The sequence below is a fragment of the Vigna unguiculata genome, chromosome 7 (genome assembly GCF_037176805.1).
Source record: "Vigna unguiculata cultivar grain cowpea cultivar isolate G323 ecotype 2 chromosome 7, ASM3717680v1, whole genome shotgun sequence".
NCBI lineage: Eukaryota > Viridiplantae > Streptophyta > Magnoliopsida > Fabales > Fabaceae > Vigna > Vigna unguiculata.
The window spans coordinates 44,180,425-44,192,691 of NC_140798.1; the positions used below are offsets into that span (position 1 = coordinate 44,180,425).

Consider the following 12,267-nt stretch of genomic DNA (forward strand, 5'->3'; position numbering starts at 1 on the left):
GATTCACTCAAACAAAAAACATAAAAGTATTATAAGAAAAGTAAGAAATGTAAGAAGTTTTAAAAAAATAAAATAAAATGAATTTGAATATTGTTTAGTGCAAATCCAAATGGTATTTAGTAATAATTTTAATAAATTTAAAAATTAAAACTCCAGCCCATCATAAATTTCACCTAATTAATTTTCTCCTCATCTAATTAAAAAAGCATCTAGTGTGTTTGCGAACCAATTGTGTTAACTAAACTCACCGGTAGCCAGCACAAACTTAGTTCATTTCAAATATATGACGTATTTTGCAAACAGTACATTTATAGTACATTCCCTTTGTACGTGTTTTTTTTTTATTTGGTATTTTTCTTCTTATTTTAATTTTTTTAAATAAGATTTAAGATAGTAGATCTCTTTTTTATTATTCGCGATTACAGGATCTGTCTGGTGTCTTAGTTTAGAAGAGATGAGAAAAGTCGCGATTGAATGTGGATATCTGGCATTGAATACAGAATATGAAACATTATCTCGCGTTGAAAATTATAAGGCTAGGCAAAATATCAATTAGATAACTTAATATTTTATTTTTAGGAAAGATAGCCTCAGATTTTAAGTGTTACGGCTTTGGTGTTATAATAACAACTTGCAGAGCCAGTGATATTATGCAAGGTATAGGGCAACTTTGATCCTGGCAGTATACTCTTAAAAAAATTATTTCAAACTAATAAATAATAAATATAATTTAATAATATTATTACGCTTTTTTTAAATTTCTATATATAAAGTTATTTATTAGCCATCATGATAAACTCTCAAAGTTATTCTTTTGAATTAATAAAATTATTTAATACAAAGGAATTCACAGCGTTGTACTATGATTAGGGATAAAATTTAGGCGTATAGTATTGTTGATTAGTAAATAGTATAATTTAATTTTAGTAATAGGTTGAGAAAGTGGTACTTAAACTTTGTATTGATTGTTAAAAGGAAATTTGAATTAGAGAATCGTATACTTAAAAACCCTTAATTAAAGTATTGCACATAAATTTGACTATATTGTAGAAAATATTTATTTTGTCTATAGTAACAAAGTTTGAACCTAAATACATATATTGCAGAAAATACTCAATTTGTTTACTACTAAACTCGCTTGGGAAGAAGTAGCTATTTGAAAGTTATTGAGAATAGAGTGGTGAACATGATGATGCATGGGACCGAACAGGAGGCTGCGGTCAGCGAAGGGGTTCTTAATTAAGTTCTTTCTTAACCCTTTAATCCCACTTGAAGTGCTGTTCATTTGTTGATTCTGTTGTTCAGAAAAGGTTTTAAAATACCAACTTCTTTTTATTTTTAATCATAAACTTATATTTAAGCCAAACATTATGTTAATCGATCTACTCATTAAATGGTAGGGTTTGAATACATTTAACATGTGAACTAATGCAAATTTGACAAAAGGGAAAAAGCCGTTTGAAACCAATTTCATTTTTGAGGTCCATTTCACACCAACTTTTAATAATATAATATTAAATTAACATAATAAAAATAAAAATAAATTAAATGTTATAATAAAATAGTAATTTTTTAAAGTGTAAGTTGAAGTCAGAGAAAATATACAGTGTCAAAATAACCACTGCCCTTGACAAAAAGAGTTGAATCTGGGAACCGATTGATATCAACCGAAGTAGCTTTTTCAAACTTTCATTCTGAATTTTTTAATGAGTGGACTAGGTCTTTGTTCGGTTGCTTCTAGACCTGCATTTCAATTTGTCAAACATCACGCACTGAAGATGCTGGAAGTGTATGCGTAAAAGAAAAATTCTGACAGTTTATCATTTTATGGTTTACAATAACTTATAGTAATTCCCAACCCAAAATCTTGTGTTGTGCGCGAAACGATGTTTTGGCGCAACATGTTCCTCTCCAGCTCCACCAACCACGTTACCTTTCTTCTGTCCCTGTCTCTCTTGGTAATGGAACCGATTTGTTCCTCTGCAGCTCCGGTTTACAATTACTGTCCAACCAACGCATCCTACAATTCCAGCGCTACATTCGAAAATAATCTCAAATTCCTTTTCCAATCTCTTCTCTCCAACATTTCCCAATCCGACGGCTCCTATTCCACCTTCATGGGCTTGGGGACCGCAAGCGTCGCCAGCGGCTCTTTCCTCTGCCGCGGCGACGTCTCCCTTGCCACCTGTAACGACTGCATAACCACCGCCGTCACCGAAATAACACAACTCTGCCCCAACAAAACAGAGTCCATAATATGGTACGACGAGTGCATGCTCCGTTTCACCAACACCTACTACAACCCCATCAACATCGAACCGGGAGCCAGCTTGTCGAACGATGAAAACATCTCCGCCTCCGACTTGGTCAGCTTTAACAGCACGTTGTTCGGCTTGTTGGACGATTTGGTGGAAGAGAGTGCGAATTCTAACTCGGCGAGGAAATTCGCCACCGGCGATAGAGAATTCGCCGGATCCTCGCCTCGGAGAAGGGTGTACGCCCTGACGGAGTGCGACCCGTCCTTCACGAATAGTGTGTGTGAAGAGTGTTTGCAAAACGCCATTTCAACTCTTCCTTCGTGCTGCGAAGGAAAACAGGGCGCGAGGGCTCTGCTTGCAATGTGCAATGTTAGATACGAATTGTTTCAGTTTTACAATACGAGTGCCACGTCAGCATCCTCATCAGGTTTTTTTCTTGACAAATATATAACCCATTTACTCGTAATTAATAGTATAAATAATTTTTCTATTTAATGAAATTACCTGAGTATAATGTATTGCACTGTTAAGTAATTTCTATATTTTTGTGTAGTATCTCAAAAACCTATTAGTTAAGTTTGAGATCATATATATTCCATTTAGCTGTAATTAGATTAATAAGCTATGTTTTCTGTATTTCATATAATTTCATTATTCCGTGGAAACAGAAATATTAAAGCTAATTTTTTTATTAATTTACTTTATACTTGGGATATTTTTTTTTTCCATTGTATGACACTCCCCATTCCTGTAGTTAGAAAGCATCCAACCCTAATTTCCAAAATTTCAAATCGATCGGCCTCAAACTTCCCCTTCGAGTTCATCCAATGTTGGTTCTGTCGTGAGGGAAGGAGGTAGAGACGATGGAGGAACAATCGTCGTCGTCATTGGTACTGTCTACGGTGGCAGAGGAAAGCACAAAACTGGATTTCATCAAAAGCCGAAGAGATAACCATAACAGTGTCTCTCCTCCCTAGCTTCTTCGCTGGCTGAGACACTATAACGATGTCTCGCATCTCCATCGTCCTTGTCGTTGCGGCCTGCAAACGGCGAAAATGGCGTCGCTCCACGCACAGCGGCAAATGGAAACGACGGTGATTGAGATGCGACCTTAGGAGCTGGAGGCGATAGTAAAAAAGCGAATAACGAAAATGGCAGTGTAGAGATTCAGGCAACGGAGACAACAACAAGGCCACCGACAGAGGAAGTTGTGTAGCTGAAGATGGCGGTGTTGGAGGCGTTATTGACGGTTAAAGAGAGAAACCAAATATGAAACAGAAAAGATGTCACTGGTCGTGGGTTGGATGAACTCGACGGAAGGAGATTGAAACCGCTCTTCGGCAATATGAAAAATTGATTAGTGTTCGTGAATTGAATTCATGTGACCACAGCCTACTAATCTTCATCGATTTCAGAGAGGGTACTACAGAAATTACCTTATAATTAAGTTAAAGAATATATTGATGAAGATTAGTTGAATGCCAAGTTGTTAGTGACATGTTTTTAGGTGTATGTATGTGTAATGAATCATCTTTCTTTTCTTTTTGTAATTACTAATTACTAAAGCCTATTTTTTCGTGCAATTATTTATGCAGGAAATAGCAATTATGTATTACGAGTAATCTTCATTGTTGCCCTCGTTATTGTGTCGATAATTCTCGTATGTGGTGTCTGCTATTTCATATTCAAAAGATCAAAGAAGAAATACAACACTCTTCTAAGGGAAAATTGTAAGTAATCTGAAAAGAAACTGACCCTTTCCCATTTCTTTAAAAGGTTAAATTTACTGATTTCAGCTCTTGGATGTTCCTCTAGTTGGAGAAGAAAGTTCTACTTTGGAGTCGTTACAATTTGATTTAGCCATAATAGAAGTTGCCACAAAGAAGTTTTCACATGAAAACAGGATAGGTGAAGGTGGATTTGGAGATGTTTATAAGGTGAGAAAGCCTTATTAAAAATATATGCATGTTTGTTTCTATTTGTTTCTTGTAGTTAACATGCATTGTTTGTGCTTTTAGGGTATCCTTCCAGATGGACGAGAAATAGCAGTTAAAAAACTTTCACATAGTTCAGGCCAAGGTGCAGCAGAATTCAAGAATGAGATTTTGTTAATAGCAAAACTTCAACATAAAAATTTAGTGACATTGTTAGGATTTTGTTTGGAAGCTGAAGAAAAGATGCTTATTTATGAATTTGTGCCTAATAAAAGCCTAGACTACTTTCTATTTGGTAAGGTTATATTACTACTATTTATTGCTGAGCTTTGAAATACTTTAGCGGATAGAAAAACACTCCCTTATATGTTTCCTTTATCTTACTTTGATTGAATATTTCATTTACAGATTCATACAAAAGTAGTCAAATGAAGTGGTCAGAACGTTACAAAATTATTCAAGGAATTAGCCAAGGAATTTTATATTTACATGAACATTCACGATTGAAAGTTATACACCGTGATCTCAAACCTAGCAATATTTTATTGGATGACAACATGAATCCAAAGATTTCAGATTTTGGATTGGCAAGAATTGTTGGTGTAGATCAATATCAAAGAAAAACAAATAGAATCGTGGGAACATAGTAAGTATTTTTCAAGTACAATTCATCTTGTTTATTAACAATTTTTATTTATTGAAATATACATGTTTACTAACATTTATATTTGTAAACAGTGGATATATGTCACCCGAATATGCTATGCATGGACAATTTTCAGAAAAGTCCGATGTTTTCAGTTTTGGAGTTATAATACTAGAAATAGTTAGCGCTAAAAAGAATGCAAGAGATGTTTTCTCAGACGATGATGACCTCTTGAGCTATGTATGTATATATTTGTATGAGATTATTTTACATTAATCGATGTTAATCAGACGTAAAGAAGGCATAGATCTAATTAATATTTGATTTATGAATTTGTTGCAGGCTTGGGATCAATGGAGGGATCGGACACCATTAAACATATTAGACCAAAATATTAAGGAATCCTGCAATCACAGTGAAGTCATAAAATGCATCCAAATAGGTTTATTATGTGTACAAGAGAAGCCGCATGACAGACCTACAATGACACAAGTTGTTTCATATCTCGGTAGCTCTTTGTCTGAGTTACCATTTCCTGAAAAACCCATAAATTCTAATCAAAGTGGACTAGTTCAAAAGATGATAGCAAGAGGATCTAGTTCAGGTTCTGCACAAACAATGAATGAAATGTCTGTGAGCATATTTATCCCTCGGTAGCATATGTATAGTCTTGTGTATAAATAGATTGTATATCCTAGCTAGTTAAAATCTACATTAATTTGATGTTCTGGTTATCCTCAGACTTAAGATTTCACAATATGAGATAGATAACTTGCCATTATTTAAGTTAAACAATTGTTTCTTTTGATAGAAAAATATAATCACTAATGAGAGTTATTTACGGTTGCTATAGAATATAGGTTGCTATATAGAATATACGCATTGATAAAGGTATGTTGATGCCCTTTACTCCTTAAGAATTATATGTTTGAAAATATATTATGTTACTATTTTTTTAAAATATGATTAAAAGTAACTCCTTTTTTTTATCATAAATATGTGTCAGGAAATGGTTAAAAGAAAAATGAATTAGTTAATATACATTTTGTACAAAAATAGAAATAATGGGCCTAAAACTTAGAGGCTCACAAAAGAAAATGACATGTAAAAGAGGCCCAGAGTTAAATGCATTCCTTCTTCATACTGGTGTTGGGTTCTGAGATTAGGTCCACAGATTTTTGCCCAACAGCGCAGCACCATATATTATTAAAATAATGTATTATTTAAAAAATTGTACATGCTACGTTCAAAATAAATCAAAAAGCAAAATCACTAATAACATTTGTATTCTGAATATAATCGTAGTTCAATGACTTTGAAAATTTTAACTTATATTTACGTATCTAGTTACTTTTACATTATGCATTTTACTTGTGATATTTGTATACATGTTCTTTTATAAAACTAAGAATAGTGGCCTATAGTAGAGTGAAAAAAAAAAACAAATAATTAATCGCTTTGTTTTTGTATTTTTAAACTGATTCAATAATTAAATTGATTTTGCATGAACTTTTCATAATTCTGATTTTTAAAAAGTGATAATTAAATAATATTGTCTTAATAAGATCATTCCAAAATTCAACTCCTTTCCCAAAATCACAGTTTATTTCATGGACAAATTGCTATTGCATGCATGAGTTTTAAGTTTTGAATACTCATATACGGAACCTTTTAATTGAATTTTTAATAATTTTTTTATATTTTATTGAATTCAACAAAATTATAATTTTCAATCGAATCCAGCTGTTTAACTTTTTTATTGACTATGATGTGAAGGTTAATTGTGATTATATGAATGTTTTCTTAGCTCCACCTAGTATAGTTATCTTTACATATATAATTTTACTGTTTTATAATTTTATAGTAAAATATTAAAATTATTAGTGTTACAAGATTATTGAAGAAATTTCACGAGAAATTCTTTATTTACATGAATATTTAAAATTAAAAAATTAAAAATTATACATTAACGACTTCAAATCAAATAACGTGTTGTTAAATGACAATATAAAATAAAAGATATCTAACTTTGGTATGTCGAGAATGATTTAAATATATTTTATTTTTAATGTATTTTATAAATGTGCATTAAATTGAATAAATAATTCTTAATTATTGATTTATTAAATGTTTTTTACTTTTGTATTTGTTGTATGATTATTCATTTATACATTAGTTGTAACAATAAGATATAGTTAAAAATGATTTTTATACTAATTTAAATGTATTATAGAAATTTTTTTAAATAATAACCAATTTTAATAATAAAATAATTAATGACTACACTGATTAATTTAGATATAAGGTACAGAGAACTAAAATAGTTTCAATCAATTATGATTGATCTCTAAATAGATAACTAAAATTATTATTATTATGAATTAATCACTAACATAACTTTAAGAAAGTATTATTTATAATAATATTAATAAATAAATAAATAAAATGCCGGCTCATCATACATTTCACCTATTTAATTTTCTACTCATCTACTTAAAAAAGCATCTAATTAATGTGTTTGCTTGCGAACGGTTTGGTTTAACCAGACTCACTGGTAGCCAAAACAGCTTAATTCATCTCAAATATGGCCTATTTTGGAAACTCCTTTTTACATATTATTTTGTATTATTTTATATGGTATTTTCTTTTTTGTCTTATTTTATTTTTTTTGAAATAAGATTTAAGATAGTATATACTTTTTTATTACTCGCAATTACAGTGTATGTCTGCTGTCTTAGTTTAAAAGAGAGGAGAAAAGTCGTGATTGAAGACTGGATATCTGACATTGAATAATATAAAATAAAACCTCGTACTGAACATTATAAGGCAAGGCCAAATACAAATTAGATAACTTCAGAGTTTACTTTTATGAAACATAGCTTCAGAATTTAAGTGTTACGGCTTTCGTGTTATAATAAGAACATGCAGTAATATTACGAAAGGTAGGACAACTTTAAATCCTGGCAGTAAACTTTTAAAAAACTATTTTAAACTGATAAATACTTTAAATTTCTATATATAAAGTTTTTTATTAGCCATCATGATAAGCTTTCAAAGTCATTCTGTTGAATTAATAAAATTATTTAATACACAGGAATCACAGCGTTGTAATATGATATTACGGATGAAATTTAGGCGCGTAGTATTGTTGATTAGTTAATATTATAATTTCATTTCAGTAATAGATTAAGAAAGTGGTACTTAAACTTTGTATTGATTGTTAAAAGGAAATTTGAATTAGAGAATCGTATACTTAAAAACCCTTAAGTATTGCACTTAAATTTTGATTATATAGTAGAAAATATTTATTTTGTGCATAATAACAAAGTTTGAACTTACATACATATATTACAGAAAGTACTCAATTTGTTTACTGCTAAACCCGCTTGGGAAGAAGTAGTTATTTGAAAGTTATCTGAGAATAGAGCGGTGAACATGATGATGCATGCATGGGACCTAACAGGAGGCGGCGGTCAGCGAAATGGTTCTTAGGTTCTTTCTTAACCCTTATCCTAATTCAAGTGCTGTCCATTTGTTGTTTTTTTTTCAGAAAAGGTTTTAAAATACCAACTTCTTTTATTTTGTCATAAACTTATGTTTAGCCTAACTTTATGTTAATCGATCAATCAATAAATGGTAGGGTTTGAATACATTTAACACGTGAACTGATGCAAAATTGAAAAAAAAAGAAGGTTGAATGAGGTAAATATGATTGATATCAACCGAAAAGTAGGCTAGCTTTTCAAACTTTCATTCTGAAATTTCTGGTGAGTGGACTAGGTCTTTGTGCGGTTGCTTCTAGACCTGCATTTCAATTTGTCCAACATCACGCACAGAAAATGTACGCGTAAGGCATTTCTGAGAGTGTATCATTTTATAATTACAATGACTTATAGTTAATAATACACTTACTACTCCAATTCCAAAATCTTGTGTTGTGCGCGAAACAATGTTTTGGCGCAACATTTTTCTCTCCAACTCCACCAACCATGTTACCTTTCTTCTGTTCCTGTCTCTGTTCGTAATTGAACCGTTATTTTCCTCTGCAGCTCCGGTTTACAATTACTGCCCAACCAACGCATCCTACAATTCCAGCGCAACATTCGAAACCAATCTCAAGTTCCTCCTCGAATCTCTCGTCTCCAACATCTCGCAATCCGACGGCTCCTATTCCTCCGCCATGGGCTTGGGGACCACAAGCGTCGCCAGCGGCTATTTCCTCTGCCGCGGTGACGTCTCCATGGCCACGTGTAACGACTGCATAACCACAGCCGCCACCGAAATAACACAACTCTGCCCCAACAAAACAGAGTCCGTAATATGGTACGACGAGTGCACGCTCCGTTTCACCAACACCTACTTCGACCCTGCCAGCACCGAACCCGGAGCTAGCTTATCGAACGGTCAAAACATCTCCGCCTCCGACTTGGACAGCTTTAACCGCACGTTGTTCGGCTTGTTGGACGATTTGGTGGAAGAGAGTGCGAATTCTAACTCGGCGAGGAAATTCGCCACCGGCGATAGAGAATTCGCTGGATCCTTGTCTCGGGTGTACGCCCTGACGGAGTGCGAGCCAAGCTTAACGAATAGTGGTTGTGAAGAGTGTTTGCAAAACGCCATTTCAACTCTACCGTCGTGCTGCGAAGGAAAACAGGGCGCGAGGGCTCTGCTTGCGTGGTGCAATGTTAGATACGAATTGTTTCAGTTTTACAATACGAGCGCCACGTCAGCACCCTCATCAGGTATTTTTCTTAACAAATATAATATAACCTATCTACTCGTACTTAGAGATTCTGGCGACGGAGACAACAACAATGCCACCGTCAGAGGAAGTTGTGTAGCAGAAGATGGCGGTGTTGGAGGCGTCAGTAACATTGACGGTCACAGAGAGAAATCAAATATGAAACAGATAAGATGTCACTGGTCGTGCGTTGGATGAACTCGACGGAAGGAGATTGAAACCGCTATTCAGTAATATGAAAAATTGATTAGTGTTCGTGAATTGAATTCATGTGACTGCAGCATACTAATCTTCATCAATATGTATATGCAATGAATCATCACCTTTCTTTCTTTTTGTACTTACTAAAGCCTGTCTTTTTCGTGCAATTATTTATGCAGGAAATAACCATTATGTATTACGAGTAATCGTCATTGTTGCCCTTGTTATTGTGTCGATAATTCTCTTATGTGGTGTCTGCTATTTCATATTCAAGAGATCAAGGAAGAAATACAACACTCTTCTAAGGGAAAATTGTAAGTAATCTGAAAAAGAAAGCCTGATCCTTTCCCATTTCTTTAAAAGGATAAAATTACTAATTTCAGCTCTTGGATGTTCCTCTAGTTGGAGAAGAAAGTTCCACTTTGGAATCGTTACATTTTGATTTGGCCACAATGGAAGTTGCCACAAAGAAGTTTTCACATGAAAACAGGATAGGTGAAGGTGGATTTGGAGATGTTTATAAGGTGATAAAGTAATATTAAAAATATACGCATGCCTGTTTCTATTTGTTTCCTGTAGTTAACCTGCATTTTTTATGTTCTTAGGGTATCCTTCCAGATGGACGAGAAATAGCAGTGAAAAAACTTTCACATAGTTCAGGCCAAGGTGCAGCAGAATTCAAGAATGAGATTCTGTTAATAGCAAAACTTCAACATAAAAATTTAGTGACATTGTTAGGATTTTGTTTGGAAGCTCAAGAAAAGATGCTTATTTATGAATTTGTGCCTAATAAAAGCCTAGACTACTTTCTATTTGGTAAGTTTATCTCACTACTATTTGCTGCTGAGCTATGAAATACTTCTGCTGGTAGAAAAATACTCCCTTATATATTTTTTTTCTTACTTTAGATTGAATATTTCATTTACAGATCCATACAAAAGTAGTCAAATGAATTGGTCAGAACGATACAAAGTTATTCAAGGAATTACACAAGGGATTTTATATTTACATGAACATTCACGATTGAAAGTTATACACCGTGATCTCAAACCTAGCAATATATTATTGGATGACAACATGGATCCAAAGATTTCAGATTTTGGAATGGCAAGAATTATTGGTGTAGATCAATATCAAAGAAATACAAATAGAATTGTAGGAACATAGTAAGTATTTTTTTCTTAAGTATAATTTTTCATGTTATCTATCAAAGGACATCTTTAATTTATTGAAATATACTTGTTTTCTAACATTGATGTTTGTAACAGCGGATATATGTCACCGGAGTATGCAATGCACGGACAGTTTTCAGAAAAATCAGATGTTTTCAGTTTTGGAGTTATAATACTAGAAATTGTTAGTGCAAAAAAGAATGCGAGACAAGTTTTTTCAGATGATGATGACCTTTTGAGCTATGTATGTATTTATTTGTATGAGATTATTTTACAGTAATTGTTACTAATCCGGCATAAAGAAGGGAAAGATCCAATTAATATTTGATTTATGAATTTGATTGCAGGCTTGGGATCAATGGAGGGATCGGACACCATTAAACATATTAGACAAAAACATTAAGGAATCTTGCAATCACAGTGAAGTCATAAAATGCATCCAAATAGGTTTATTATGTGTGCAGGAGAAGCCACATGACAGACCTACAATGACACAAGTTGTTTCATATCTCGGTAGCTCTTTATCTGAGTTGCCATTTCCTGAAAAACCCATAAATTTTAGTCAAAGTGGACTAGATCACAGGATGGTAGTAGGAGGATCCAGTTCAGGTTCTGCACAATCGAAAAATGAAATGTCTGTGAGCGTATTTATCCCTCGGTAGTATATGTATAGTCTTGTGTATAAATAAATTGTATATCCTAGCTAGTTAAAATCTCCATTAATTTGATATTCTATTTATCTTGAAGTTAAGATTTCACACTATATGATAGATAACTTCCCATCATTTAAATTAAATAACCGTTTCATTTGATAGACAAATATAATCACTCATGGGAACTATTGATGGTTGCTTAGAAGATGCACGTTGATAAAAATATGTCGATCTACTTCCCTTCTCTCTTTTTTTCATGGTATGTAGAGTTTTTTTTTTTTTTCTTTCTTGGACCTGTTTCACATCATGACTTCATCATGCATAACTAGCACACTTTCTTCTTCCGCTTCTTCCATCGCACCTAAAACTTTCACCACACCCATTACTCTCAAATCATCAGATGAAAATGACCTCATTTGGAAGCAGCAGGTCTTAGCTACAATTCGTGGGTTCAACCTGTTAGACTTTCTTGATGGACACCACACTCTTACTCGTTTTCTTTCTACCACAGACGCGGCAAGTAATACGATCAACCCAGACTTCCTTAATTTTGAGGAGCAAGATCAACTAATTATGGCTTGGCTTCTACCATCCATGACAACACCTATACTCACCAAAATGGTGGGTCTTGATTCTTCATCTCAAATCTGGCCACATATTAT

General features: G+C 33.2%; 2 protein-coding genes across 2 annotated transcripts; both read left to right on the top strand.

The window, feature by feature from the left end:
- The first annotated feature begins 1,811 nt into the window (after positions 1–1,811).
- On the top strand, positions 1,812–5,578 carry LOC114191424 (cysteine-rich receptor-like protein kinase 25). Its single transcript, XM_028080596.2, has 7 exons — positions 1,812–2,685; positions 3,854–3,988; positions 4,074–4,195; positions 4,277–4,487; positions 4,601–4,838; positions 4,931–5,078; positions 5,181–5,578. The coding sequence occupies exons 1-7, from the start codon at positions 1,887–1,889 to the stop codon at positions 5,493–5,495; spliced, it is 1,968 nt and encodes a 655-aa protein (XP_027936397.2). The 5' UTR covers positions 1,812–1,886; the 3' UTR covers positions 5,496–5,578.
- Positions 5,579–8,706: 3,128 nt separating this feature from the next.
- Positions 8,707–11,849, top strand: LOC146884893 (cysteine-rich receptor-like protein kinase 10). The gene is made up of 7 exons (XM_085676207.1): positions 8,707–9,580; positions 9,960–10,094; positions 10,183–10,304; positions 10,386–10,596; positions 10,709–10,946; positions 11,049–11,196; positions 11,300–11,849. The coding sequence occupies exons 1-7, from the start codon at positions 8,788–8,790 to the stop codon at positions 11,612–11,614; spliced, it is 1,962 nt and encodes a 653-aa protein (XP_085532333.1). The 5' UTR covers positions 8,707–8,787; the 3' UTR covers positions 11,615–11,849.
- The last annotated feature ends 418 nt before the right edge of the window (positions 11,850–12,267 follow it).

Excerpts from the sequence above, each read along its gene's own strand:
- LOC114191424 (XM_028080596.2), top strand. The coding sequence starts at position 1,887 with ATGTTTTGGCGCAACATGTTCCTCTCCAGCTCCACCAACCACGTTACC. Across the intron at positions 3,989-4,073 it reads CACTCTTCTAAGGGAAAATT|TTGGAGAAGAAAGTTCTACT; the intron begins GTAAGTAATCTG and ends ATGTTCCTCTAG. Across the intron at positions 4,839-4,930 it reads AATAGAATCGTGGGAACATA|TGGATATATGTCACCCGAAT; the intron begins GTAAGTATTTTT and ends ATTTGTAAACAG.
- LOC146884893 (XM_085676207.1), top strand. The coding sequence starts at position 8,788 with ATGTTTTGGCGCAACATTTTTCTCTCCAACTCCACCAACCATGTTACC. Across the intron at positions 9,581-9,959 it reads CACGTCAGCACCCTCATCAG|GAAATAACCATTATGTATTA; the intron begins GTATTTTTCTTA and ends TTATTTATGCAG. Across the intron at positions 10,597-10,708 it reads CCTAGACTACTTTCTATTTG|ATCCATACAAAAGTAGTCAA; the intron begins GTAAGTTTATCT and ends TTTCATTTACAG.